Source organism: Tetrao urogallus, assembly GCF_951394365.1.
Source record: "Tetrao urogallus genome assembly, chromosome: 14".
Lineage (NCBI taxonomy): Eukaryota > Metazoa > Chordata > Aves > Galliformes > Phasianidae > Tetrao > Tetrao urogallus.
In genome coordinates, this window is record NC_136827.1 from 9,643,185 (window position 1) to 9,670,788 (window position 27,604).

The window sequence follows — 27,604 nt, forward strand, 5'->3', positions numbered from 1 at the left end:
AAGGAAATGGGGACGGGGCAAGCCCTGCACCGGGGGCTCCTGGCGAGGAGGGGGCCCCGCATCCCCGCAGTGCTTTGGGGTGGGGGCACCGCCGGCCACAGCCTCGCCTCGGTAGGGTCACTTTATTGCCATATTCATTTATTATTATTATTATTATTATTATTCCTTTTTTTTTTCAACTCGTGCAAAGTACTGGGGAGGAGGGGAGGGGGCAAAAAAGAGAGCGGGGCCCCCATCCCACAGCCGGGCACCACGGGGGTCTCATGTATCCCCCCCCAGGATGGGGGGCAGGGGTGGAGAGGGGCCTACGAGGGGTTCACGGGGTGGGGAGTGTGGGGGGGGGGGGGGGAGGGAGGGCTGACACGTCTCCTACTGACAACTTATAAAAGAGAAAGAGACGGGAGGGGCTGTAAAAGGCACCCCGGGGTGCTGCGGGGCGGCCCCCCCGGCTCCCATCCTGCGGGGCCCCAGCACAGAGGGGTCCCCGGCCACGGCCGCTCGCACCCCGCGCCGGCGGGGCCTCCAGGCTGCGCTGGGCCTACAGGCCGCCCCCGAAGCTCTCCTCCTCCTCGGGCAGCGGGTCCGTGTCCCAGCACGTGATGTCGATCTCTGCGGGGATGGCGTTAGCAGGCACCCCGCACAGCCCCCCCCATTCCTGCCCTGCGCACTCACCTGGCGGCTTGTTGTAGAAGATGGGCTGCGGGGCTTTGGCCGACGGCTCCTCGGGCGGCGGGGCCTCCTCCTCCTGGGACTGGCTGAAGTAGCCCTCGCTGGCCTGCGGGATTTGGGGTGCCGCCATTTGCAGGCCCCGTGCCCGCACCCCAGCCCTGTGCTGTGACCCCACGGCCCTCACCTGCTCGCCGCGCCCCGCCGTGCCGTCCTTGGGGCCCATCTCCCCGTTGGTGATGGGGGGCACCTCGTGGCCTTCCTGGTAGCCCTCCTGGTAGCCCAGCCCCGTGGGATGGGGCCCGCCCGCCGTGGCCTCCTCCTCCTCCTCCTCTTCTTCTTCCACCTCCTCGTGCTGCTCCGCGTCACAGAACGTGGCGGGGGGCTCGGGCAGCTCGTCCAGGCCCAGCAGCGTGCCCTCCTCGGGGGGGGCCGGTGGTCCCGCAGGGGTGTCGGGCGGGGGCCAGGTGCCGGAGGCGGCGGGGGCCGCACCGTCGCTCTGCCACAGCTCGAGGAGGGGCTCGGCCGCGCCGGGTGTCCCCACGGGCTGGGGGTCGGGCACGGCGGGCGCTGGGGACGGCTCGGAGGGTTCCAGGGCCACCAGGTCCCCCAGCACGTCAGCCCCCGCTGTCCACGCCGGCCTGGGCTCGGGGTCGGGCTCGGCCCCCGGTGGCTCTGCGGCTTTGTCCTCAGGCCCGGGGAAGGGCCAGTGCTGCTCGGTCACCGCCGGCTCTGCCACCTGGGCGCTGGGGCTGGGGGAGTCTGCAAGGGTGGGGGGACAGCGGTCAGAGCCCACCCTGAGGATGGCTGAGATGGGGGGAGTTTGGGGCTGGGAGATGGTGAAGGGCGGGTGGGGTGGGTGGGCAGCGATGGTGTTCTCTGAAGAGGCAGAAGGACGTGGCCGGGGTGAGAGGAGCGCCGGGGAGGCAGAGGAGAGGGCTGGGAGCTGGGAGGCAAAGGGATGGGAGTGCCATGGGAAGTGCAGAGTGAAAGCGGGGATGCATGGAGGGACCCAAAGGAAACAAAGATTGCAACAGAAGGTGCGGCAGGGCAGGTGTGTTCCCTAGGATGCAGTGGGGATGTAGAGAAGGATGCACTGGGGAATGAGGCACATCCAGCAGAGAAGCACTGGGAACGTGGCAGCCATGGTGGGGATGTACCAGTGTGACATGGCACTGACAATGGGGAATGCACCATGGGCTGCACCAGAGACAGCAGGGGCGCATTCAGGAATGCAGCAGATATATGAGGGGAATGCACCAGTGGTGGTGGGGATGCAGCAGCAGGGAGCAGCGGATGCGGCGCAGATGCAGCACAGACGGCGGGAACGCAAACGGAGACGCATGAGATGCACCGGGCGATACGGCGAGGATGCACTGAGAGGTGCAAAGGGGACCCTGGGATGCAGCAGCAGGGGATGCAGGTTGATGAGGGAGGATGCAGCAGGCAGCGCCAGCCCCTCGCCCACCTTTGGGCGTTGCCGGCGTCTCTTCAGCCGGGGCGCGGGCGCGCTGCTCGCCCAGCGGCGTGGAGGCCGGGCTGGACTCACAGGGGCTGCAGCCTGCTGCCGAAACCTTTCGGTAGTCGGACTGGCTGCCTGCAGACAACGGAGACACGGCTTGGGGGGAAATGCTTGCACTGGGGGGTGAACACCTGAACGGGGAGGCAGCGGTGCCCCAGCAGTGCCCCACACCAGTCTGGCCGAAAGCTGTGAGACGCACATCGCCATGTACCCACCCCCAACTTGAGTCCCTGCTTTGAGCAGGAGGGAGGCCTGGTGCAGCAAGCAAGCCCTGTGCCACTCCGGGTAAACCCACAAGCTGCAATCCCCTGCTGTGGCACGCGCTGCCCATACACTGCCCCACTGAGCCCTGGCACAACCTCTGCTCTCTGCATCACACGGTGCCCCCTTTCTCTGGCTGAAGGGGCACAGCACCATGTGCCCCCTTCTGCCCCATAGGCACAGTTTCACAGGGTCCTGGACACAACCTCATCCATCCTTCACTGCCCCATAGACACAGCATCACATTCCTGGGCACGGCTCTGCCGGTCCCCATTTGACTCCCGGTGCATTGCAGGGCACAGGAAGTGCCCCTTGGTCCCCTGTGCTTGGCTGTTGATCCCACAGCTCTGTCTTTGCACCCCCGTCCTGCAAGCAGCAGGGCTGGGGAGGGGTGCAGGGCCAAGAGGCTGCATGCCCGGGGGCTCCCAGCTACCTACATGGGAAGAAAGAGGAGAGATTTGGGGTGCGGTGGCAGGTGATATAGGGGAAGGGGGTCCGCGGGGGGGAGGAGGAGGAGGAGGAAGAAGAAGGTGGCCCACTGTCAGCTGTCTTTATGAAAGGACAGTGCAGACGACCTGCCGAGAGAAAGACAGACAGACGGACGGAGAGAGAGAGAGCAAAGAGATGGGTCAGTCCCTGCTCAGAGTGGCCATGGCGGGGCCGGGACACCGAGGCACCGGGATGGGGGAGGACGGCAGGGAAGCAGCACTGACAGCACTGACAGCAGGACGGCAGAACAGCAGGACGGCGGGACAGAAGGACGGCGGGACGGGAAGCAGCACCAAGGCCGGGTGGGCAAAGGGACCAAGACACAGCCTCGGGGCCATCTGTCTGCTCAGGCACAGCGCAACCCTACAGCAGGAACCCACAACACAACCCACAGCAAAACACACAGTGCTGCCCCAAGGCACAGCCCCATAGTGTTGCTCCAAGGCACGAGCCCACAGCACAGCCCCACAGCAGGAACACTCAGCACAGCTCCACCCCAGCACAGCCCCCAGCACAGCCCCCAGCGTGATCCACAGCACAGCCCCACAGCGCGTCCCCATGGCAGAGGCACCCACCAGAACAGCCAGGCCCCAGAGCTGCAAGCAGATCCCCCGGGCTGCACCCTACACTGTGGGGCAGCCCAGCACCCCCCAACAGCCACTCCATCCTATAGCCGGAACTCTACAGAGGGTCCTGCTGCCAGGGCCAGCAGGTACACTGCAGACTCAGAATGGGCATCCTGCCCACTGCATACAATCACCCTGGCACCAGGGACCCTTGGGCACCTACACTGTGTGTACACAATGTGCCACGTGCATCCAGCCAGGGGCACACCAGGTGCTCCACATCAGCCCCACTGCAGTCACACAGCCCCAGCCCCACCTCTGCCCTTTTCAGCTGTCAAAGCTTCCTTCCCAAGCCAGCACCCAGTCCCCAAGATGCCACCACAGCTGGACCACGCTGCCAGGAGGTGCAGAGGGCACCCAACCATGAGCAGTTTGAGCTCCCCCATTGCAGGACCTTCTCTTTGCAGCTACAGCCCTATCCCAGTGGCAGCAGGCGCAGGCCAACCAAGGAGTTATGGCAGTGGTGGTGCCAAGCAGAATGACCGCAGTCCTCCCAGTACCCAGAGCCACAGCAAGTGGCAGCAGAGGACATCCACCCCTCCGTGGATGAGGTGCGAGTGCCCCAGTGGCACTGAACTCACGTGTTCTGTGCCCCTCAGCCCCTCACCTGTCCTATGGCTGCCTGGTGAGATGGCGTCGCTGCTGCCCGATGCCACCCGCTCCTGCTGCTTGAAGAACTCCCGGGGGTTGTCGGGTCGCTGGGCAATGATGGCAGCGGCCTCCTGCAGGGGGGAGCAAGGCTGGGACCCTCCGCCCGGGCAGCAGGCAGCTGTCCCACACAGGATCCCAAACAGCTCTGGGTTCTGAGCTCACCTCCACCTCTGACTCTGATTTCCGGAGCTGCTGCCTGTCATCCTCCTCTTGCTGCTCCCCCTGCAAAGATACGACACCATCACCCCAGCACCATCACCCCTGACACCACCACCCCCAGCAGCACCACCCGGTTCCCAGCTCCACATGGCACTTACAAAGATGGACTGCTCCTTCAGACGCTGCCGGGCCTCCTCCGCCTCCATGCTCTGCTGCTTCCTCCTGCGACGGGGCCAGGAGCAGAGCTGAGCGTGGCTCCCCCCAACCCCCAGCACCCCTGACACCCCACACCCCCGGCTCGCCCCATGCCTGTGCTCCTCGATCTGCTCCTCGCGCTCCCGGTAGCGCCTCTCGCGCTCCTCCTGCTCCAGCCTCTCCTGCTCCATGCGCTCCTGCTCGAACCGCAGCCGCGCATCCAGCGCCTTTTTCCTCTCCTCCTCCTTGCGCAACTCCTCCTCTTTCTGCAGGGATGGGACGTGGGGTCATCAGCCTATTCCACGGGGACACCCCGTGCCCTCTACCCATCTCTCTGCCCCACCTTGGCTTGTTCCCAGAACTGCTCCCTGTTGAGCCGTTTCATCTCCACGGTGGCATCGGTTTTCTGGTAGGTCGTGCCCTGAGTCGGAGCAGAGTCAGAGGGTGGCAGGGACAGGGCTGGGATCAACACGGGGGACACCCTGGCCATAGGGACGTGGCCATGGGGACATTACCACGGGCTCGGCATTCTCGTCCTCGCGCAGCCGCAGGCGGTGCAGCACAGGGCTGGAGACACGCGCCAGCCCGTTGGAGAGCCGCTGCCCGATGGCCCCCGGGTCAATGTCTTCCACACTGCTGGCATTGACGATAACATCTACACCCTGGGAGGGACGGGGGCAAAACCCATCAGAGATCCCTCCCAGCAGGCCCAGTCCCCATCCCTGGCATTACCCACCTGGAAGAACTCTGCGATCTTGGCCACGTGGCTGGCACAGGCACACTTGCGGGCGTCAGGCACATCCTCACCCACCTACATCAGCCAGGGGGATGCTGAGCCGGGGGATGTGTGCCCCCACCACCTCGCTGGCAACCTGCACTCCCCGTGGCCACTCTTTTGTGTCAATGGACCCCGGGTTCAGCAGGAGGTGTCCCCACGCTGCCCAACTCACCCAATTGACGAGGACATATTTGGGGAGCACAGCCTGGGGTTCCTTGACGCTGCAGAAGCCGTACATCACCTTCTGGATCTCAAAGTGCCCAGAGAGCTCCAGCAGACCCCCTCCTGGCACAGTGCACAGCACTCTCAGCACACGGCAGCCCTGCACCAGGAGCCCTGGCCGAGATGGGGGTTGTGTGACAAGGCCTTACCTCCTGATGCTGCCAGCTTCAGGTCATCGGAGCCATCCTCATATGTGTAGAGGGCCCTGGGGGGTGCAGGGGGTGAGAATGGCTCTGCACAACACGAGGCAGCCTCCCCACCTTCCCTTCTGCTGCTGACACTGAGACCAGGGCAGGGTTTGGGGACTAGTGGCAGTGCCAAAGGTCCCTTAATCCACCATCACACAAAGGGTCCAGCACAGACTCCATAGCGCAGGGCACTTCTCCTGCACACAGAACGTGGGGCAGGGCACTCCTCTCCACCCCACAGCTCACAGCTGTGGAGTGAGTTCCCAAGGACAGGGACAGAGGGGTAACTTGGGCACAAGGACCGGCTGGGTGCTGCCGCACTCACCCCGCATGACGCAGTGCTCCCAGCTGCCCACGCACCCATCCCTGTCCCGCAATCCCATGGGGTCAGCTGGCTATGGGGACAGCCCCGCGCCTGCATGGGGCTGCTCACGTTCCCGGCTGCGTGAGCCACCGGCCCGCCAGGCACCAGGCCGGGGGAGGACGCCAGAGCTCCAGCGGCAGCAAATCAATGTGCCGCCGGGGTGTGCTGGGGCCGTCATGGAGACTGTTCCTTGGAAACCATTCCCCGCAGCTGGGAAAACCCCCTCGCACCCCCGCTGTGCCCCATTGAGCCCACCTGGGGCTCCACAAGACCCCGTGCACGTCCCCAAGTGTGGGTAGGCGGCAACGTGGGGGGAGAATGCTGTGCCCTGAATTGGTCCAGGGCGGGTGGGCGAGGGGATGGCTGTTGCTAGGCAACCAGCATCCTCCGTCACTATGGCAACCCCCATCCCAGCTGGGATGCAGCTCGCCCTGATGACGAGGTGATTAGTGGGGGGGAGCGGGGGAGGCAGGCAGGCAGCGGTGACCTGGCGGGCACCCAAACCCACCACTGTCACGCGCTGTGCCCAGGGGGCAGGGGCCAACCGTGCTGGACTCCCCGCCTTCCTTCCCCCCCACATAATCCTTTCGCAGAGTGGGCGGGCAGCTCTGCCGATCAGCAGCAATGGAGAGCCAAAATCCCTGCGGTGCTGGGGAAGGAGGAGCCCACGAGTTGGTGGCTTCCAGGAAGAGGATGGGGACTGGGGATGGGAAGGGGAAGTGGTGAGGGAAAGCAGGGATGGGAGCAGGAATGGGAAGCGGGTGCCCCCCATGGGCAGAGCCCCACACCGGAGCCACGCAGCTCCATCCTGGGCCTTGTCTGCCTCCTTCCAGCTGAGAAATCATGGAAATTTAGGGCCTTGCTAACAAAGAGGACGAAACAAGGCTCCCTCCACCCTGCAGCACCCATAGCCCCTGATCTCCTCCCAGCCCTGCTCTTGCAGTGAGCCACAGATAATTGCACCAACAAGATTGACTTTAATCCGCACATCCAAATCCCGCTAATCGGCCGCCCGAGCCAGCGCGGCTCCCAGGCTGGAGGCAGCCGGGCGGCTTCACAGCGCTGAAAAAGGTGGCAGCTCCAGCCCTGGCGCTGCTCTGTTCCCCCAGGGACAGGGCTGCAATGTGAGGGGCTGCAGGCAGGACAGGGGGGTTCACAAGGGAGAGGGAACAGGATGCAAAAGTAGGGCACAGCCAAGGCAGAGCAGCCAGGGCACCCGCTGCCTGCCGCCCACCCCCAGCCTCTCCCACGCAGGGCAGCACCCCGAGCACAACGCTGCTGCTGGCACCCAGAGGTTCTCCTGTGGCTCAGCACTGTGGGCACTGCCCCCGAACAGCCCCTGTTCCTGCATCAGGAGGGACAGTTCCAGTGTCCCCAGCCCCGCGCAGAGCCCAGAGCATCACCGTGAGCAGGGACCAACAGCACCACGACCCCATGCACCACCTCCTCCCATGCTTCCATCCTCCCATGCAGCTTCCCCAGCACCTGAGCTGTGAGATCACCCACGGGTGATGTAGGGACAGGCAGGGAGCAGGGATGCTTGTGACTGGAATCTCCCCATCACTGCCAAGGGGGCAGAGCCCACTGCCCTTCTGCAGCCCCTATTGCTCTGTGCCAGACCACAGCGGTTCTCCCGCAGCTGCCTGGCCCCCATGTGGGGTCAGAAACGGGGGGTGCCCTGTTCTGCCTGCCCCAACCCAGGCACATGTGTTTCCAATGTGGCTGCGAGCTCCAGGGAGTCAGCGTGCTCAGAAAGCAGCACCAAATTCCTTTCCTATCGAGTAATGGGCCCCAGCAGCCTCCGCGAGGCTGGGAGGGGGAGGGGAGCCTCGGACCCTCCAGGACTGGGCTGGGGCGGGGGAAATCCCAGACTAAACATCCCCTGGCCACGGGGATCCCGGCATCCCCCGAGCCAGCCTAGAACTGCACTCCAGCACAGTGTCCTCACAGCCCCAGCTCACCCTGCCCAGTGCCAACATTTGGGGACAGTCCCAGCAGCCACGATGGGCATGTGGTCCCCCTGCACCGCTCCCCATCCCTCACTGAGGGTGGACGCTAGGCCCTGCAGTGGGGATGCTGCTGCTGCTGGCACCGAGCACCACTGGTGTTGGTGGACTGGAGGAGATGGGGAGCGTGGGGCTCAGCCATAACAAAGGAGCTGTGGGGTTCAGTGCTGGAAGAGGGGTGGCCCGCTCCCAGCGCTTGCCTTCCTGGGAACCAATTCTGCTGCTCTCAGCAGCTCCGGCAGGGAGCTTTGCAGCGGATGCTGGGAAGCCAGATGTACCCTGGGCTGACAGCTGCCTCCTGGCCACCGACATGCACCGCACTCACCCACTGTGCCGCAACCAGGGCTGTGGGGACCTGGAAAGTGGGACTGGTGGGGAGGGGGCAATGCTCAGGCCCACACCAGTGGACACCCAACAGGAGAGCGCACGCAGCCTGGCAGGAGCTCAGCACGCATGGCACACACCAGTACCAGCTTCTGGGTTGCCCACAGCACCCCCACGCGAGCACCCAAGGGACAAGGACAGGGGGTCCTGGAAGGCAGCTGGGTGCTGGGAGGTGGCAGCAGTGGGGCAGTGGTGGGATTTGCTCCCGTAGCAAAGCTGCATTGTAGCCTGGAACCACCGGGCTCCCAGCACAGGCTGCCAGAGGGATCGGGCTGCAGGTGGAACACCCCAGGGTGCCCCCATCCCCTGCCCCTGCCCACCGCATCCCAGCCCCAGGGCACCCCGCACGGCCCTCCCGGGGACCAGGCACCCAGAGCTCCCCCCGGGGCTGTGGGAACCGGGAGCAGTGGGGCCCCTGTTCCCTCACAGCTGCGGGCCTGGCTCTGCCGGGACCAGCCTAAGGGCTCCCCGTCCCCCCCCAACCCACCAGCGGTTCCAGACAATGGCAAAACTCCGCCACATCCCAGTACCGGGCCCAGCACCGAAAGTCCCCCAGGCCCTTCCCACCCGCCGCTCCCCACGCGCGGTGCCGCCGGGAGGAGGGAGATTGGGGGCTCGGAGCGGGGCCCCCGGTGCCCCCACGTGCCGCCCGGCGCAGACAAAGCGGGGCCGCGCCCCGGCCCGGTGCGGTGCGGTGCGATGCGGCGGGCAGGTGCGGGCACCGGGGGCGGCGGGCCGGGCACACCCCCTCCGCCGTCCCGCCGGCCCCGCCCGCCTTTGTGTACCGGGGCTCCGGGCCCGGCGCAGGTGGCGGGGGGCGGCAGGGCGGCGCGGGGGGCGCAGCGCGGGGCGCGGTCCCGGTAGCGGCGGCGGCGGCGCGCTCGGTGCACCGGGCGGCTCCGCGCACAAAGGGCCCCGGGCGGCGGGGACAAAGGGGCGGCGGCGGCGGCGGGCGCGCTCACCAGTCGGTGGGGCTGTCCTCGCCGATCACGTCCTGGTAGGAGGCGAGCAGCTCCAGGCGGTGCGCCGCGAAGCCGACGCCAGCCATGGCGGGGCCGGGATGCTGCCGGGGGACCGGAGGGACCGGCCGCCTGCCCGCCTCCGAGACACTGCCGCAGCGGCCGGGCGGAGGGGCGAGCGGCGGGGAGGCTCCGCCCGCCGCCGCGCCCGGTCCTAGCGCCGCGAACGGCGGCCCCCCCTCCGCCCCGGCCCCCGCCCCGGCCCCCGCCCCCGTCCCGGCCCCCGCTGCTCCCCCGGGGCGACCCCTGGGGCACCCCCACCAGCACCCGCCGCGGGGCAGAGCTCCCGGAACGGGGTGCTGAGCTCGACCAGAGGAGCTGCTCTGCACCCATGGCCCCAAATTCCGGCTGCGCTCCCTCTGAGCACCCCGAATTCCGCGGATGCGCCCTCGGTCCCGCTCTGCCCCGGGATCCCCGTGGCCTCAACTTCCCGCAGCCCGGGCGCCCACAGCCCCGGAGCTTTCACCTCCGAAGACCCCGCTCTGCCATCTCTGCCCCGTGCGTGCCGTTGTGCCCTCGCTTCTCCGGGCCCAGCCTTTGTGGGGTTGCCAATACGGTGAAGGGGACCCCTCCATCCCTTCTCATTCCAGCTGCTGTCAAATGTATCCCTCTGTTCCCAACCCACCCTGGGCCCCTCCAGCCCTCGACACGGACATCATCTCCCCCAAGATGTGCCTCTGCGTGAACCCACAAAGTTCCTTCCAAGCTGACCCCGTCTGCGGTTCCGGGGTGTAGCGGTCCCCATTTGCTCCCACATGGGTCAGCGTCCTCCTGCGAGGGACAGACACGGCCTCACGCTGCCCGTCCCACGTCCCCATCCCAGGCAGGAGCCGTGCTCGCAAAAGCCCGAGCAGGGAACTACGGGGTCCCTGCAGGTCAGGGCACCGTGCCCTTGGGCGCAGCCCGCGCCCCTAAGCGCAGCGGGACGCAGCGCAGCGCTGCTCCCTGCCCACGCCCTGCTCGCAGCACTTCCCGAGCCGGAGCCGCCCTGCGAGGCTGCGGGAGCTGGGCAGCAGCTGTCGAGCAGCTGCCGGCCGGGGCCGCCCCGCGAGCGGCTCGGCCGCCTCGGGGTGGGGGTGGGGGTGGGGGTGGGGGCGGCGCGGGGAGCCGCGGAGCCGCGGGGCTTTGTTCTCGGAGCGGAGCGGCGCGGCCCCTCCCCGGGCTCCACCTCCGCAGCCCACCCGCGACCCTCCTTCCTGTGCGCCGCGAGGGCGGGGGCCGTCAGGAGGGAGCGGGAGGCGGCGGGGTGGCGGAAGGGCAGAAGCGCCGCCGGGTGTGGGGGGGATTCGCCACCTGCAGAAGGGCGAGCTCGGGTTCCGGCTCCTGCCCCCAGCAGAACGTTCCAACGGATGAGCGAGGCGATTTTCCTTACCGTTGCTCATCACTTTATTACTGACCGCTACGGCTGTCAGATCGGAGCGCTGGGGGCGGCCGTCCCCACATGCACTGCTCCGGAGCCCGCTCCAGGGCGGCGGTGCCTCGCGCCCGTCCTTCGGGACAGCAGCTGTGCTAACGGGCGGACGGTTGGCTGCGCTACGCCGAAGCACGGCCAGAACCGCTGTGCTCGAGCTGCTCGTGCCGGTGACTCGACCCCTGCATGGGCGCTGAGGCACGGCAGGGACACAGGGACAACGCTGGGTAAGTGGGGATGCCCTTGTGGGGTCGCAGCTCGGCACCATCTCCTGCTCAGCGCTGTTGTTGCTCTGCCGCCTGGATTAATTACTGCCTCCCTGCTCTCTGCTTGCTGAAACCAGGCAAGGGCAACCCAGGGGCACGGGTTCTGCCAGGGGCCAAAGGAGGAGAAACCCCAGGAAACAAAGCTTTCCCTAGCAGCTCGGTGGAGCTGAGTCAGGCCGCAGGGCAGAGCTCCAGGCAGGAGCAGGGTGAGGGCCACGTGTGACCTTCCTGGCCCCACCACACCACGCTCAGGCAAAACCACAGTCCCCACACAGTGGGCACTCGCAAAAAAGTGTTTATTCAAGGCACTAAAAGCACCGTGGCTACATCAAATGCAGCCCAACCGGAGGGTGGGGGTTTGGGAGAGGCATTTACAGTGCTGGGATAGCGGTGGCACACGCTCTTTGGTAGGAAGCAGTTTTCAAGCCTGATGGGAACCCATTAGCCAGAGGCTGGTGTGCACTCCCAGCCCACAGCCAGGGCAGGCATGGCACACAGTCCTGCTCCATGGCACGGTGGTGCTGCCACTAGACAGCCCCACGGCCCTCCCAGCCCCATGGCATGCAGCCATGTGGGGCTGGGTAGGAAACCGCGGCGGCAGTCTGCTGGGCTGTGGGGTCACTGTGGGCAGGGGGAGAAGAGCCAGTGCTCAAGTCCCATGCGCTGAGTATGAAGCTGGGGAGGTGAGGGAAGAGTTTGGCAGGGGCTGGGGGCTAGGAGCATCCCTGCCCTGGTGCTGAGTGCCAAGGCAGCTGGGCCCCATCAAAGCAAAGGAGCAGCTCTGCTGCAACCAGACCCTCCCCAGCCACAGCCTCAGCACAAGCATTGTGCTGTGCAGCCTCAGGGCAGGAGACCTATGTGGCATCCCCTTCCCCAGGCTCCTGTGTCAGCTAGGGGGGCACAAAAGAAGCCAGCCAGATGGAAGGGGCCAGTGCTGATTCTGCCAGGGCCCGGCCAGGAGTTGCCAGGAAAGAGTCAGGAGCAAGGGGAAGGGGTGAAGTCTCAGCCTGGCTCCCTGGGTCAGGGGAAGGGGTGGGAAAGGAGCATGCAGGAGCAGGGGCATGCATGGGCACAGCTGAACTCTTGCCCCTCACACGTGGGAGAAAGCATGGCTCTTGCACAGCGGCTTGTCCTTCTTGGAGTAGAATGTCTTCCCTTCCAGATTGGTCTGGCAGATCTGGGGAGGAGAGCACAGGCAGTCAGGAGGGCTGAGCCAGCCTCCAACATCCCCTCCCATGCTGAGCCCTAGCCATCAGCCCAGAACAGATGTCAGGGAGCAACAGGCTGAGCGACCAGGACAGAGCCAGGTGGGGAAAACCTGACGGCAGCATGCACCCCGTGTGAGACACAGCTCACAGCAGGGGGAAGCAGGTAGGCACATGGCTCACCGCGCAGACGAAGCAAGTGTCATGCCAGCTGAAGCCCAGCGCCTCCAGGAACCGGTCCCCAGCATCAATCTTGAAGTCACAGCCACGACACTTGGTGCCAAACATCTTCTCATAGTCTGTGAGCATAGGCAGAGCACAGGTCAGTGGTTCCTCCAAGACTGCAACCCCTCATTCCTGTGCAGCAGGGCTGCAGCACACCCCCGGGACAACTTGCTTCCAGGACTTGAAGCACACGAAAGCACCGGGCACATGAGGAAAGGTGGACCTTGCCACCACTGGGCCACAGGGAAGAAGTGAATCTCCCCAGCCAGGATGCAGCATTCATATTTGATGTAAATCATCCATCATCACCATGGCAACACGCCAGCAATGGCACCATCCAGCACCAGGGAGGATAGGAATGGAAGGTTCACGGGGGTCCCCTGCCTTCCCTGAATCCTGGGGAGAGCTCCACAGCAATTCAATCCTCGGTCCTACCAGTGGGCAGTACCCTGGGGCTGCGTGGGGTGACGTGGGTCCTCCCCTGGTCCTACCTCTCTCACAGTAGGGCTGTCCCTCCTCCATGTAGAAGGCACGGTTGCGGATGGGAGTTTTGCAGGCTGCGCAGGTGAAGCACTGCACGTGCCAGGTCATCTTCAGCGCATGCATGACCTCCTGGAAGAGAACTGCTATCAGCCAGGAGGGAGCACCCCACACCACAGGGAACCCCCACAGAAGGCTGAAAGGAACAGGAGATCCCTGCGGCAGGACGAGAAGGGACAGAGCTGGGGACACACGGGTAAGCAGGGCGCAGGGATGGGAGGTGCAGGGCAGACTGAGGGACACTCACCCCAGTGATCTTCTTCTTGCACTTAGCACAGCTGGGCGCATAGCGCGTGTCGTAGCACTTGGGGCAGAAGATGGAGCCCTTCTCCTCGAAGAAACCGCCCTCATCCAGCACCTTCCTGCATTGGCAGCAGGTGAACTCCTCGGGGTGGTAATAATGTCCCAGTGCCACGAGGTAGCGTCCTCTGTGGTGGAACAGAGCCGCATCAGCCACAGCGGGGCCTGGCAGTGCCCAGGACGGCGGCAGGGCTGCAGAGGCCAGGGCTCACCTGATGATCTTGTTGCACTTGTAGCAGAGGGGGGTGCGGCCGGGGCCCTCAGGTGCCTGCTGAGCTGCCTGCACGATGGAGCTGCGGTTCTGCATGGGGGTCGGGGTGGCCGGCTGGCTGTGCTTGCTCAGCACTGTGCTTGTCTTGTCTGGGGCGTAGCGCTCAGCAAATGAGGGGTCCACAGCCCAGGGTGGGCGGCTGGTAGGGCCAGGGGTGGCAGCAGGGGTCCTGGAGGCTGCATAAACAGAAGCTTCTTGAATGATGTTCCCAAGCCCTTTGTATCCATTGGTAAGCAAGATGCATCCACCAGAACCAATCCTACCCATATCCCCACTCCCCTTGCCCCAAACTCAGAGAAAACATTTTTTTCTCACCCAATCCTGGTTCTGTCTTCATTGCTGCTCCCGGGGATGGGTCCGGTACGGAGACCTGGCTGCAAAACAACCAGTTAATCCTGCTGGCCACACTCACCCCCCAGGACACAGGCTGGCTAGTGCATGCAGGCAGGACCCCCACTCTGCAGCCAGGAGCTGGCCAAGTCCACATGCCCAGCCAGTAGCTAGTTTGGTGCTGGGCATCAAGCCAAGCGCCTTCAGCCCCACAGCATCCCCAGGTCTGTGGCACCCAGCAGGGTGGGAGCACAGGACCACTGTGCCCTAATGCTGAGGTGCTGTGGGCTGGCCAAGGACTTGGGGCATCACACACAATACTACTTGCTCCAGTGCGACAGTGTCCAGGCACACCTCCACCTCACACACAGCATCTGGTAGTGTGGGGAACCCTGGGCCAGCTCCAGCAGAGCCAGGAAGAGCAGGGATGGGTTGGTACAACAGGGGGCAAAGTCTGTGCCCCCCCTGCACCCTGCCAGCACTGGACTTATAAGAAGCCAGGGCAAGCAGCACCCAGAGGAGCAAGGACAGTGTCAGATGGAAAGCCAGTGCCTTTGTGCCTCTTGAGGGCAAGGACAAGAAGGAGCTAGCTATAAAAACACAAGTGTTTAACTGCAACAGAGCAAACCAGGCAGATCTGGTCACGGCACGAAGGCAGGAGGGATGGTGGAAAGGCAAAGCTGTGCCACAGCCCTAGCCTGTGTCCTTCCTTGCTCCCATGCAGGGCCTCGAGCCTCAGGAGCTCACCCACTGATCTCTAAAAGATGCACAGCACCTCCCAACACCCCCAGCAGGGTCTGCCAGTGCCAGCACACTCCTCCTCACCCCAGCTGCCCAAGAGACCACAGTGCAGCTCAACCACCCGAGCGCGGTGCCAGCAGTGCACAAAGGCCTGGATATACAGTCCAGGAATCTATGCTTGCACCCCCCTTACCTGGGCTTTTTAATAAATACATCATCATCTTCCACTGAATGCAGCGGGAAGAAAGGAGGAGACAGGGTCAGTCGGCGGCAGCACGGCCCCACACGGCACGAAGGGACGAGAAGCGGGCAGCCCTCCCTGCTTCCCCCACACCAGCACCCCGGGCACCACACACACACGGCCAACACACAGACAGCACAGGAACATCACGGCCCGGTGCCACCTCAACCCACAACAGCAGGCAGCTCCAGGCAGCCCCAGACCCACAGGGACTTACGGCCATCAGTGCCCGTCAGCCGGGCCAGTTTGCGGAAGGAGCGGGACTGGGAGGTGCCGGTGCGGGGCTGCCAGTCCTCAGCGTCCTCGAACAGACGCAACTTGCCCGGGTCACACGCAGGGGTTGTGGGGGGCTCCACGTGGGGCGGGGGCTGCCTGCGATTGACAGGCAGGCACTCAGCTGGCACTGACCTGACCCTGGCCCTGCCCCGATGGCAGAACTGCCCGAGGGCTTCGTATGCCCAGACCTCCGCCACAGACTCACCGCGGCTCCTCCGAACCACAGTACGATACGTGGGGACTTCTGCGGTGTAGAGAAAACGGCGGCACAAGGATAAATCACGGGCACACAGCACGGAGCATTCCCCACGGCTTGTCCCCAGCCCCACGGTTATGCCAGCAAAATTTGCTTCCTCCAGCTCCCAGCTCCCCTGCAGTCCCACCCCAGCACTGCTGCCCCTCATGCTGAGGTGTCGGCGCTGTCCTGGATCTCCTGATGCCCACAGCCAGGCTGTGCCAATGCCACCAGGCACCACTGACTCTTTGTGTCAGGACACCGAAGTGCAGTGCAGCCTCCCTACCGCTAGCAGTGCCCAGGGTCCTGCCAGGGTCACCCATACTGGGGACAGCCCGGCACCAGGGCACAGCGGCCGGGGACAGTACAAACGTGCAGGACCCTCACAACGAGACGGTCACAGCTGTGGCCCAGTGCCAGCGGTGCCCATTGCAGAGGTGAGTTCAGCGCAGGTGCTGAGGCTCTGTGACCACCTCAGCTCTCAAAAGAGGGAAAGGACAGAGAGGGACAGAGAGCAGGAGGCGACAGGACAGGACAGCAGAGGAGAGGAGCTGCCTGCTCCTTACCTGGGCTTCCTAACCAGCTCATCCTCGCGATCCTCAACTGAGTGCAGTGGGGAGAAAGGAGGAGACAGAGTCAGTCGGCGGCAGCACGGCCCCACACAGCACAAGTTATGAGGACCGGCACCCCTCCCTGCTTCCCCACACCAGCACCCCGGGCACCACCGTGTGCCCGCACGGCCCACAGCACACTCGGGGCTCCCACAGCCCCACTCAGCCTGCACCAAACACAGGGATAACGTGGGGCCACCACGGCCACGGCCCGGTGCCCCTCGACCCACAACAGCAGGCAGCTCCAGGCAGCGGCAGGGACTTACGGCCATCAGTGCCCGTCAGCCGGGCCAGTTTGCGGAAGGAGCGGGACTGGGAGGTGCCGGTGCGGGGCTGCCAGTCCTCAGCGTCCTCGAACAGACGCAACTTGCCCGGGTCACACGCAGGGGTTGTGGGGGGCTCCACGTGGGGCGGGGGCTGCCTGTGAGTGACAGGGGCAGGCGCTCAGCTGGCACCAACGTGGACCTGACCCTGTCCAGCTGCCAGCACGGGGCAGCCGTGGCCAAGGCCCTGGCCCACACTGACTACTGCCACAGCCCGGCACTCACCACTGCTCCTCTGTACCACAGAGCGACCCGCGGGCATCCCTGCTGCAGTGACAAAATGGCAGCACAATGGTGATTCTCTGGCACTTGGTATAGTGTTCCCTGTGCCTTATCCCCAGCCCCTGGTCACAACAGCAGTACTCCCAGGCAGCTGCCCAGCTCCAGCACTCACACACTGATCCAAAGCAGGAGGGTTTGCAGAAGGGGAAGGCAGGAGAGCTGCCCCCAACAGGAGCACTCAGATGCTGTCCCAGCTCAGAGGGATACAGCCTTCCCCCATAGTCCCCGCTCCTTTCCTCACACAGCCCAGCCCCACAGAGCAACCAGCAGCATGCAGCAGCTCTGTCTGGCCCCTGCAGCCCCCTGGGTTTCAGCACCCTGCCACAGCGCTGCCCAGTGCCTTCCGACACCCACAGCGAGGTCTGCCAGTGCCACCACACTCCTGTTCATCCCAAGAGCACAGCTCAACTGCCCCAGCTCAGTGCCAGCAGTGCCCACAGCCCTGCCCAGGACATGCAGCCCAGAGCTCATGCTGCGCCTCATGGTCCCTTACCTGGGATTCTTAACAAACACCTCTTCCACTGAGCACAGCAGGGAGAAAGGAGGAGAAAGAGTCAGTCCGTGGCAGCGCAGCCCCGCACAGCATAAAGGAATGAGGACCGGGCACCCACTCCCTCTCAACCCCAAAACCAATGCCCCAGGCACCACCACAGCCCACAGATGGCAAACGCAGGAACAAGAAGGGGCTGCCACGGCCACAACCAGGTGCTACCTCAACCCACAGCCGGAGCCATCTCTGGTACCCACAGGGACTTACGGCCATCAGTGCCCGTCAGCCGGGCCAGTTTGCGGAAGGAGCGGGACTGGGAGGTGCCGGTGCGGGGCTGCCAGTCCTCAGCATCCTCGAACAGACGCAACTTGCCCGGGTCACACGCAGGGGTTGTGGGGGGCTCCACGTGGGGCGGGGGCTGCCTGTGAGTGACAGGGGCAGGAGCTAGCTGGCACGGACCTGACCCTGCGCTGCCCACCCAGCGGCATGGGGCAGCACTGCCCGAGGGCCCAGCACACGCCAACCCCTGCCACAGCCCAGCACTCACCACTGCTCCTCTGTACCACAGAACGACCCGTGGGCATCCCTATGGTGCAAGGAAATGGTGGCACAATGGTAAATCACTGGCACGCTGTGGAGAACTCCGCAGAGCTGACCACCAGCTCCACAGAAGCCTGACCCTAGTGAAGATGCTGGCAGCACTTGGACCTAATTAGCCACCACAAAGCCCCACAGGCTCCCTTGCATGAGGTCCCAGTGCTGCCCTGGCTTTGCCAGTGCCACCAGACCCCAGTAACCCACTGTGTCTGGGATGCCATGGTGCAGTGCAGCCTCCCTGATGCCAGCAATGCCCAGGGTCCTGCCAGGGACACCCAGACTGGGGACATTCCAGCATCAGGGCAAAGCAGCAGGGGACAGTACCAGTGTGATGCCCAGGCAGGACCATCACAACGAGTAACTGCCTCAGCTCTCAAAAGAGGGAAAGGACAGAGAGGGACAGAGAGCAGAAGGTGACAGGACAGGACAGGACAGCAGAGGAGAGGAGCTGCCTGCTCCTTACCTGGGCTTCCTAACCAGCTCGTCCTCGCGGTCCTCAACTGAGTGCAGTGGGGAGAAAGGAGGAGACAGAGTCAGTCGGCGGCAGCACGGCCCCACACAGCATGGGGGATGAGGACCAGGCACCCTTTCCTGCTTCCCCCACACCAGCACCCCGGGCACCACTCTATGTCCACACACGGCCCATGGCACACTCAGGGCTTCCACGGACCCACACTGCATGCAGGGATAACGTGGGGCCATCACAACCACAGCCTGGAACCAATTCAGCCCGCAACTTCAAGAAGCTCCAGACAGCCCCAGACCCACAGGGACTTACGGCCATCGGTGCCCGTCAGCCGGGCCAGTTTGCGGAAGGAGCGGGACTGGGAGGTGCCGGTGCGGGGCTGCCAGCCCTCAGCATCCTCCATCATCCGCAGCTTGCCCGGGTCACACGCAGGGGTTGTGGGGGGCTCCACTTGGGGCGGGGGCTGCCTGTAAGTGTCAGGGGCAGGCACTCAGCTGGCACTGACCTGAGCGTGGCCCTGCTCAGCTGCCACCATGGGGCAGCACTGTCTGAATGCCCAACACACATCAACCCCAGCCACAGCCCAACACTCACCGCTGCTCCTCTGTACCACAGAAGGATGCACGGGCATCTCTGCAGTGCAAGAAAATGGCGGCACAATAGTAAATCACTGGTACGTGGCACTTCCTACAGCTCAGCCCCACCGACCTCTGAGCCCAACAATAATGCTGGCAACATTAGCTCCATAAAAGCCACCAAAAAGCCCCATGGGCTGAGCTTCCAGTGCTGCTGCACACCCCCCAACATCCCCAGTCAGCCTGTGCCAATGCCACCAGACCCCACCAACGTGCCGTGTCTGGGATGCTGTGGTACAGTTCGACTTCCCCAGCACCAGCAGTCCCCAGGGTCCTGCCAGGGACAGCCCAGCATCAGGGCACACCGTCTGGCAACAGAGGCACTGCAGTGCCTGGGGAAGGACCATCAAAATGAGATGGCTACAGCTGTGGCTCAGCACAGAGGTGCTGAGGCTCTGTGACCACCTCAGCTCTCAAAAGAGGGAAAGGACAGAGAGGGACAGAGAGCAGGAGGCGACAGGACAGGACAGCAGAGGAGAGGAGAGGAGCTGCCTGCTCCTTACCTGGGCTTCCTAACCAGCTCATCCTCGTGGTCCTCAACTGAGTGCAGAAGGGAGAAAGGAGGAGACAGAGTCAGTCGGCGGCAGCACGGCCCCACACAGCACAAGTTATGAGGACCGGCACCCCTCCCTGCTTCCCCACACCAGCACCCCGGGCACCACCGTGTGCCCGCACGGCCCACAGCACACTCGGGGCTCCCACAGCCCCACTCAGCCTGCACCAAACACAGGGATAACGTGGGGCCACCACGGCCACGGCCCGGTGCCCCTCGACCCACAACAGCAGGCAGCTCCAGGCAGCGGCAGGGACTTACGGCCATCAGTGCCCGTCAGCCGGGCCAGTTTGCGGAAGGAGCGGGACTGGGAGGTGCCGGTGCGGGGCTGCCAGTCCTCAGCGTCCTCCATCAGCCGCAGCTTGCCCGGGTCACACGTGGGGGTGCCGGGGGGGTGCATGGACTGCCTGTGAGCGACAGGGGCAGGCGCTCAGCTGGCACCATGGACCTGGTTCTGTCCAGCTGCCAGCATGGGGCAGAACCCACATGAACCCCTGTAACGGCCCAGCACTCACCACTCCTCCTCTGTACCCCAAAATGACACACGGGGACCCCTGTGGCAGCGAGAAAATGGCGACGCAAGGGTGAATCACCAGCACACAGCATGGAGCATCTCCCATGGCTTATCTCCAGCCCCATAGTGATGCAGCAGCATTCATACCAGTCCAGCTCCGCTCCAGCCCCACACCACAGTCACAGCACCTTGTACCCACGGCCCAAATAAAGCCCAGTACCTCCCAACAGCAGGAGTCAGGCCACACCAGTGCCAGCAGGCCCCATCAACCCGCTGCGTCTGCAGCTTGGCCTCCCCAGTGCCAGCAGTGCCCAGGGTCCTGCAGGGGATGCCCAGACTGGGGACAGCAGCAGCACAGTGCCCAGGCAGGACCCTCGTAACAGGACGGACACAGCTGTGGCCCAGTGCTGGCGGTGCCCATCACAGAGGCGAGAGCAGTGCAGGTGCTGCAGCTCCATGAATACCTCAGCTCTAGAGAGAGTGAAAGGACAGAGAGGGACAGGGAGCAGGAGGTGACAGGACAGGACAGCAGAGGACAGGAGCTGCACTCGCCACCAGCCATGAGTGTGAGGCCAACAGGGGGGGGTTGAGCCCCATCCCCGCAGCACCATAGCCAGGAGCCGTGGTACACCCTGTGCCGCCCCTTACCTGGGCTTCCTAACCAGCTCGTCCTCGTGGTCCTCAACTGAGTGCAGCAGGGAGAAAGGAGGAGACAGAGTCAGTCGGCGGCAGCACGGCCCCACACAGTGCGAAGGGATGAGAACTGGGCACCCCTCCCTGCTTCCCCCATACCAGCGCCCCAGACACCACCGTATGCCCCCATATGGCCCATGCCACACACAGGGCCACTGCAGTCAGGGCGCCACCACCTCACCCCGCAGCCAGGTTGACTCCAGGAACCCGCAGGCAGCCCCAGACCCGCAGGGACTTACAGCTGTCTGTGCCCGTCAGCTGGGCCAGTTTGAGGAAGGAACGGGACTGGGTGCTGGTGTTGCGGGGCTGCCAGTCCTCAGAATCCTCGATCAGATGCAACTTGCTGGGGTCATATTTGGGGGAACTGGGGTGCTCCTGTGGTTTCCTATGAGCAACAGGGGCAGGTGCTCAGCCAGCACTGTCCTGCCCCTGCCTGGTGGCACAGGGACCGGCACACACCACTGCCCCACAGACCCACAGGGATCCCCACAGCATCCCCCCTGGGGCCATCCCACATCTCTTCAAGCTCACAGCAGTAGCAGGACAGCACACATTTGGCACATCATACGTTGTCCTCCTCCCCACCCCACACCATCAGCAAAGGAAGAGGCCATTAAGGATGTCTTCTCAGGACAGATTTCCCATCTCTGCAGTTTGAGCCCAGCCCTAAAGGCCAGGAGGAGAAAAAATGGGGCAAGGATAAGCCAAGATCCAAATCACACGCAGGTGAACTGCATGGTGCCCGATAAGCACCAGTGATGCTGACAGAAGGGTGCATAGCACAGCCTTTCTTGTGCTGGAGAGGGACCTGGTGTAAGGACACCCTGATGCCCTTGCAGTCAGCAGCAATTGCATTTCAGGCTAAGGACAGATTGCAGCCAGGAGCTTGCAGCCTGGGGACACTGAGCCCCTGGGCTATTTAACCCTGCCCAGAGAACAGGGCACCAGTGGGCCACTAACAGGGCAAGAGGCATGCAGGAAGGCTAGAGAGAGCAGGCAAAAGGCTTACTGACTTGTCAAGGCTCTGCACCTGTAGGAGAGAGGGAAAGAGAAAGGGAGAAAAGAAAGAAAGAGAAGGAAAGTGAAATTAGACCCACAGAACCCAAGAAGTTTCCAGAGCTCACCTACAGCCTGCACCACTTTCCCTGCCCCTGCGACACGTGCCCATCTCACCCAGGGCTGAGAGCACAATGGGCTGCAGGGGCAACAGATCTGATCATGCCATCCTCAGCCCCACTCTGCGCCCACCGGGTGCAGAGAACAGCCAGGGCCATGTGCCCCATTGACCAGCTCCAGGGTCCTGTGGGCAGGAGCGGCAGCAGGGCGGGCACACAGCAGCAGAGTACACAATGTGCAGACTGGAGCATCCATACAGGGCTCAGGGCTGGCATGGGCAGCACTGTGCAGGGCTCTATGGCTTCCCTTTGTCCTGCACGTCCCGGCAGCATTGTGTCGTGGCCCTGGGCTGGTGCTGCTGATTGCAACCACAGCCTTCCTGCCCCTTGTCGCAGGGCTGGCAGAGACAGCAGCGAGCATCCTGCGCCAGCTGCTGTGCCATGCCCTCCAGCGCTTTCCAAAGGCCAGTGCAGGAGGACACAGCCCCGAGCAAGGAAGAGGCATGTGTGTGTGTCCCCACGTGTGACAGTCCTGTTGCTCAGTCTCAGCACCTCAGCACGGGAACCACTGCCCACTCCCACCCACAGGTGCCTGGCATGCAAGGTGCAGCAGGGCCGGGCAGCGGGCTCCCTGGTATTCTTGGAGAGCAGGATGGACAGCAACATACCCATTGTGCTGGGGGGTGCAGGCGGGCGCCAGGGGCACGTACGTCACGGGTTTCGTCACCAGCCCGGACCGTGGGTTCGGAGGCGAGCCGGCCCCGAAGGGCCGAGCTGTTTTGTTGAGGGCGGTGCTGGGAGCGAAGTTATATTTCAGGGGCTCAGAGCAGGGGAGTGAGTCCTGAGCGAGACAAAACACACAGACAAGGGCTCACACGTCAAGCAGCATGCAAGGGGCAGCCCTGGGCCAGGCAGCGCAGCAGGCAGCCAGGTGGGAATGCTGGACCCATTCTTGCCCGCAGAGCCTCGCAGTGACACATGGGCATTGACAGCACATGCGGCTCTGCCAGCCAGGTCCCCTCTCTGCGGGGCATCCCGCCCAGGGACACCAGGCTGCAAACTCAGCCTGAGGATTAGTAAGTGCCCCGTGGTGGGGCTCTGCATGCACTCACGCTGCTCGCAACCATCCCAAGGTACAAAGCAGAAAGCATGCAAGTGGCTTCTGCCTAGGAGCCACTGGCCCCAGCCCTGCCTCCCCATGCAAGAGCGAGCTCCAGCACTAGCGAACATGGGGCCTGAAGGCTGTGCTGCAGCTGCTGTACATGCGGGGAATTTGCAAGCCTTCCAAACACATCCTGGTCCCCAAGAAGCCCTTGGGCCCCAGGAGCAAAGTCCGCTCCTCTGAGCAAGCTCAGAGACTTCCCCACCCCCAGCCCACGGCTGAGCAGCTGCCAGCAGTGCTGGAGCAACACCTACCTTCTGTGGCTTCCCCAGGTGGTTCTGGGCTCTGCAAGAGAGGACACAGTGAGGCAGATCTGCACGTGCCCAGCATCCATCATGGCTGGCATGCTGACACTGAGGAACTGTAACCAGGTAGCACTAACCCACGGTCTGAGGTGACGGCTTAAAGCCGGGATTGCTGCAGATGGGATGAGCCCCATCCAGCCATGCAGAGCCCTCAGATCCAGCCAGGGCTGCGGGAGATGAGTGATGCTGCCTCATGGCAGCGGGGCCATTGGGCTCGGGGAGGCGACGGGTACAGGGCCACAGCTTTGTTCCAGCTGCACCAGCACCGTAAGTTCTCAGGATCCACACATCCTACCTGCTCAGAGTGAGGCAGAGCCTGTCCCCGCAGGCACGGATCCTGTTCTGGGCCTCGATGTGCGTCATGGCGCTGGTGCTCTCCCCATCAATGTACAGCACCCAATCGCCCACTCCCACACCGGCCTGGGCAGCCTTTCCACCTGGAGTCAGCTGCAGAACAGAGAGCGTCAGGGAAACCAGCAGTAAATGGAGTGATGCTCTTGTGCCCAGAGCCACGGAGAGGGCCACTGAGCACACCCTGAACAGCTCCTAAGCCCGCTACCGGGCAGCTCCCGCAGCACAGTGCCACTGCAGCCTGAACACACTGGGCCTGATGCAGGAACCCCCAGAGCTCCCTGTGTTCCCCAGTTTGTTATCCCAGAGAGCCTCTCTTCCTTGTAGCAGCTAAGCCCTGCCCCAGGCACCACACTGCAGCACAGCACTGCTGGGAGATGTGCCAGCACCACCCCTACAGGTGGCCCGGGGACAGCCAGGCGTTCTGAGGCGATGCCCAGCAGCAGAGGCTGTGCTGGCTCAGCTGCAGCAGGAGGTCATGGAGCCGGCCCCAGGGTCCTGGGGCAGGAAGCGAGCAGGGTGAGTCAGGGCCTGTCATGCAGCCCACAGCTCACCCCATGGGCTGTAAACCACAGGCATGCTCCCAGCCTTCACAGGGGCGGGGAGAGCCCCCTATATCTTCCAGCTATGTTGTGCTCCTGTCTTGTCTGCTCCCTTCATCCAGCCCAGCAATGGGGCTGGGATATGCCTGGACCACCCCCGGACACCCCTATTTCTGCTGGAGATAAGCAGCGCCCTAGCCCCTGCACCACTGAACACAGCTCTCAGGTATTGACAGACAGACACTCAGACAGACAGACGTGGGCAGGCTGCAGCCATTCCTGCTCCTCCAGCACAGAACAACTCGAGGCGTTTGGATTCAGACCAAGTATTTCCTCAAGCCCTGTTCAACATGAACATAAAAGGAGCGAGCCAGATTCCCAGCACTGTCAGAGGGCTGGAAAATCCCTGCCACCGAGCATCACGGCTATGCGCAGAGCCCAGCCCGCCCTGAGCACAGCACCAGGTACCCTGGCTCCACTGCCATTCCCAGAGGGTCACAGCATCCCCTGCAGTACCTCTGGCACTACCTGGCACAGAAGGATGCTGGAGGCAGCAAGCAGCTCTGGCCGGCTCCCGGCCACTCCTGCAAGCCCCAGCTTGCTGCCCCTCAGGCTGGGAAGCAGCATGGGTTTAAGGCAGCAGTAGGAGCTGGGAGAGGTTTTCACATGGCTGCCTGGGCAGGGGGGAGCATGGCAGGCCGCGTCACGCCGCCGCACCCAAGCGCGCCAGGAAAGCCCTTCGGCAGGTGCCAGCTCAACAGATTCCAGCCAGGAGCTGCTCCAGCCTTCCCGTTTCCTGCACCGTGGGCTGAGGCTCCTGCCCAGCCCCACCAGTCACAGCTTCCTTCCTTGCCTCTCCGCCCAGCTGGGCCTTTGTCCTCACACCTCAGAGTGCCACCTCGGCTAGATACCTCCATCCAGGGCTCCAAGTCAACCAGCGAGGTGGCAGGCAGGCACAAGGGAGCATCCTCCTTGGCACTGGGCAGCCAAGGTGCTGGGACCCTGTTGAGCCTTGCCCTGCCCTGCCAGCAGCATCTCTCCAGGCCCTGCAGCGGGGCTGGCCTGCACACCCGTCGCTGCTGCTCCATGAGGCCCCAGCCCCAGGCTCTCGGAGGCTCCACCGCCTGATCAGACCCTTTGTTAAGCCCTGGCTTGCAGCCAAGAGAAACATTTTTTAGAGAATAAACTTGCTGAAGCCGTCTCTGTTCCTTGCAAAGATTGGTCGGCCCCAGGGCAGTGGCATGGGTGACTCCAGCCTTGCACGGTGCCCCTGGGGTGGGAGTTGCAGAGACCCGTGGCCTGGGATGTGCACACAGTGCGGGGGGCAGGCCCCACACTGTGCCCAGTGCTGTGCTCAGAGCCACAGCCCTGTGCCAGCTGCCCCAGCGTCAGCAGCACGGGTGGTGCAGACACATTCCAAGGCTTATAAGGCAATTCTGCAGCTGGAGCTGCTGCAAGCACCCGTGGTGCAGGCCACCCAAGGACGGGGAGCCACACAAACCCAAGAGACAGCTTCGACCGGGGTAAGCATCACACGAAAAGTTCCCACCAGGTGCCCCAGATGTAAGCAACTGGCAGCACATTTTGTACGTGCCCCTGCTTCAGAAGCGGGCTGGCTTTACGGATAGGACCTGTCCCAGGACCAGTGGGAGTGCAGTCTCAGGCACAGTGCCTGCACAAAGCTGGCCCCGAGGCACTGAGCCTGGTATCACAGTGCAGACCAGGCCGGTCCCGCAGTTCACGCACAGAGAGCTGCCCCCGCACAGGGCTGGCTCCGGAAGAGGCCCCCCTGCCTCCCACCGCATCGTGACACTGCGGAGCCTGCACAGCATTTCCCATCGCCGCTGCAGCTCCCTGCCCGGAACACCCCCAGCACATATTCCCTCTGGCCAAACCAGAGCTGATAAGGGTCTGGGTGGCTCTAAGGGGGTTGAGCAGAGTGAGAACCAGTGTTCCAAGGCCCAGCTTGCTCACATCCCCCGTACAGCTGTGCCTCAGCTGCTTGGACACAGCTGCAGCTTCCCACCCGTGGACAGCAGGAGGGTGGGCGATACCAGCTCTCAGCGCCTCTTACCCTGGAGATGGAGAGCGGCATGCTGAAGTCCTTCCCTCCCTGCAGCCGGAAGCCCCAGGGCGCCGGCCCGTTCAGCATCACCTTATAGGACTCCATCTCGCCCATCTCTGCAAAATGGAAGAGGGTGTGATCCTGACATCATGCTGCATGGGAACGACATGGGGAGCAGGCGAGGAGGGGGCCCAGCAGGACTGGGCAGGAGCAGACAGGTCACACTGCCAGCAGGAGCTCCACCCTGACCATCCCACAGCGCGGTTAGGGACGCACCCCACATCCATCAGCATCTCCTAAGGGGTGTTGGAGCCGAGGGGCCAGAGTAATGCACAGAGTGAGACTCAACCATCCCAAGCCCAGGATGGGCTCTGCAGCACTGTTACAGAACCTCGAGCTGCTAGGAGCTGTTCCAGGCAGCACAGAGGCAGCAGCACGGAGGGATGGCAGCCACAGGCGTTTTGCCTGGTGAGCAGCACAGCAGCACACTGCCACCAGAGCCGCCTGGCACAGCAGCTGGGCTGCAGCAACAGCAGCAGCTGGTCGAGCAGCTGTACCTGGGTGTGAGCCCATCTCCGCAGGGTTCTGGGCAGGAGGAATGGATGCCCCGTGCTCACACTGACAGCTGTCAGCCGGCCCAGGCACGGGGCACGCGTCTGTACCTCGCCTAAAGTGAACCGCGAGGACCTCCTGAGCCCTACGTGGCAGGCAAAGGCCCGGCTCTGCGACATCTCCCCGTGCCCCGACGGGGCAGAGAAGCTGCGAGGCCGGAGCCCGCGGTGCCCCCGCTCCTCCCAGCCCGGCCCGGGCTATATAAGGCGTGTAAGCTGACACCCGCTGCTCCCCGCTCGCTGGGCGCAGGCTGCGTGTCAGACATTCCCCAGCATGGAGCGGCCGCGCAGCCCCGACGGGGCTCCCTGCTCCGAGGGCTGCGGTAGCACCGGGCCGGGGTCAGTTCGAGAAGAAGGGCGAGACAGAAGCCCCCTCCAGCGGAGGCTGTGCCCTCTATCTAAAGATGTGCAGAGCCACGTCCCGTGGGGTCCCCGCGTCCCGCGGAGCGCAGCCACGCCCCGACCCCCGCTCCAGCTTCGCCCCACGGGGGGTCCCCTGCCCCAGCCAGCCCCACCCGCCCCACACAGCCTCCTTTTCCCCTGACCCAAGCAATCGGCTTCCCACCCCCGACCCACTACTCAGCCCCGGTCCCCGCTCCTCCCCACACGCCGCGGTCCCGCCCGCACTCACTCACCCGCGGCGGAGCAGGGCCGCCCGGCGGTGCGGGGCCGAGCGGCTCGCGGCGCAACGGGCGAGCGGAGCAGGCGGCCGGGGGAC

The 27,604-nt window shown here is 64.2% G+C and overlaps 2 protein-coding genes across 5 annotated transcripts; both read right to left on the bottom strand.

Moving 5' to 3' along the window:
• Positions 1-538: 538 nt before the first annotated feature.
• On the bottom strand, positions 539-9,559 carry DBN1 (drebrin 1; the record flags this gene model as incomplete). The annotated part of the gene is made up of 15 exons (XM_079542250.1): positions 539-609; positions 673-775; positions 854-1,428; positions 2,135-2,259; positions 2,883-3,024; positions 4,172-4,286; positions 4,378-4,437; positions 4,533-4,596; positions 4,684-4,835; positions 4,913-4,990; positions 5,085-5,231; positions 5,306-5,380; positions 5,520-5,632; positions 5,719-5,774; positions 9,474-9,559. 15 exons carry the CDS (start codon positions 9,557-9,559, stop codon positions 539-541), a joined length of 1,962 nt encoding a protein of 653 aa, XP_079398376.1.
• Positions 9,560-12,297: 2,738 nt separating this feature from the next.
• On the bottom strand, positions 12,298-26,389 carry PDLIM7 (PDZ and LIM domain 7; the record flags this gene model as incomplete). Of its 4 annotated transcripts, XM_079542572.1 has the most annotated exons (27): positions 12,298-12,384; positions 12,596-12,711; positions 13,129-13,249; positions 13,425-13,605; positions 13,690-13,924; positions 14,064-14,122; positions 15,013-15,046; positions 15,278-15,432; positions 15,542-15,580; positions 16,138-16,174; positions 16,449-16,603; positions 16,731-16,772; positions 17,281-17,308; positions 17,545-17,699; positions 17,825-17,863; positions 18,338-18,374; positions 18,653-18,807; positions 18,935-18,973; positions 19,479-19,515; positions 19,790-19,935; positions 20,044-20,082; positions 20,691-20,727; positions 20,975-21,120; positions 21,749-21,765; positions 23,267-23,297; positions 23,613-23,764; positions 26,285-26,389. In XM_079542572.1, 27 exons carry the CDS (start codon positions 26,387-26,389, stop codon positions 12,298-12,300), a joined length of 2,424 nt encoding a protein of 807 aa, XP_079398698.1. The 4 variants fall into 4 exon arrangements, with proteins under 4 accessions (XP_079398698.1, XP_079398699.1, XP_079398700.1 ...); XM_079542573.1 differs by lacking the exons at positions 15,013-15,046; positions 15,278-15,432; positions 15,542-15,580; ... (10 more) ...; positions 20,044-20,082; positions 20,691-20,727; XM_079542574.1 differs by lacking the exons at positions 15,013-15,046; positions 15,278-15,432; positions 15,542-15,580; ... (13 more) ...; positions 20,975-21,120; positions 21,749-21,765 and adding an exon at positions 22,519-22,691.
• Between the last annotated feature and the right edge of the window lie 1,215 nt (positions 26,390-27,604).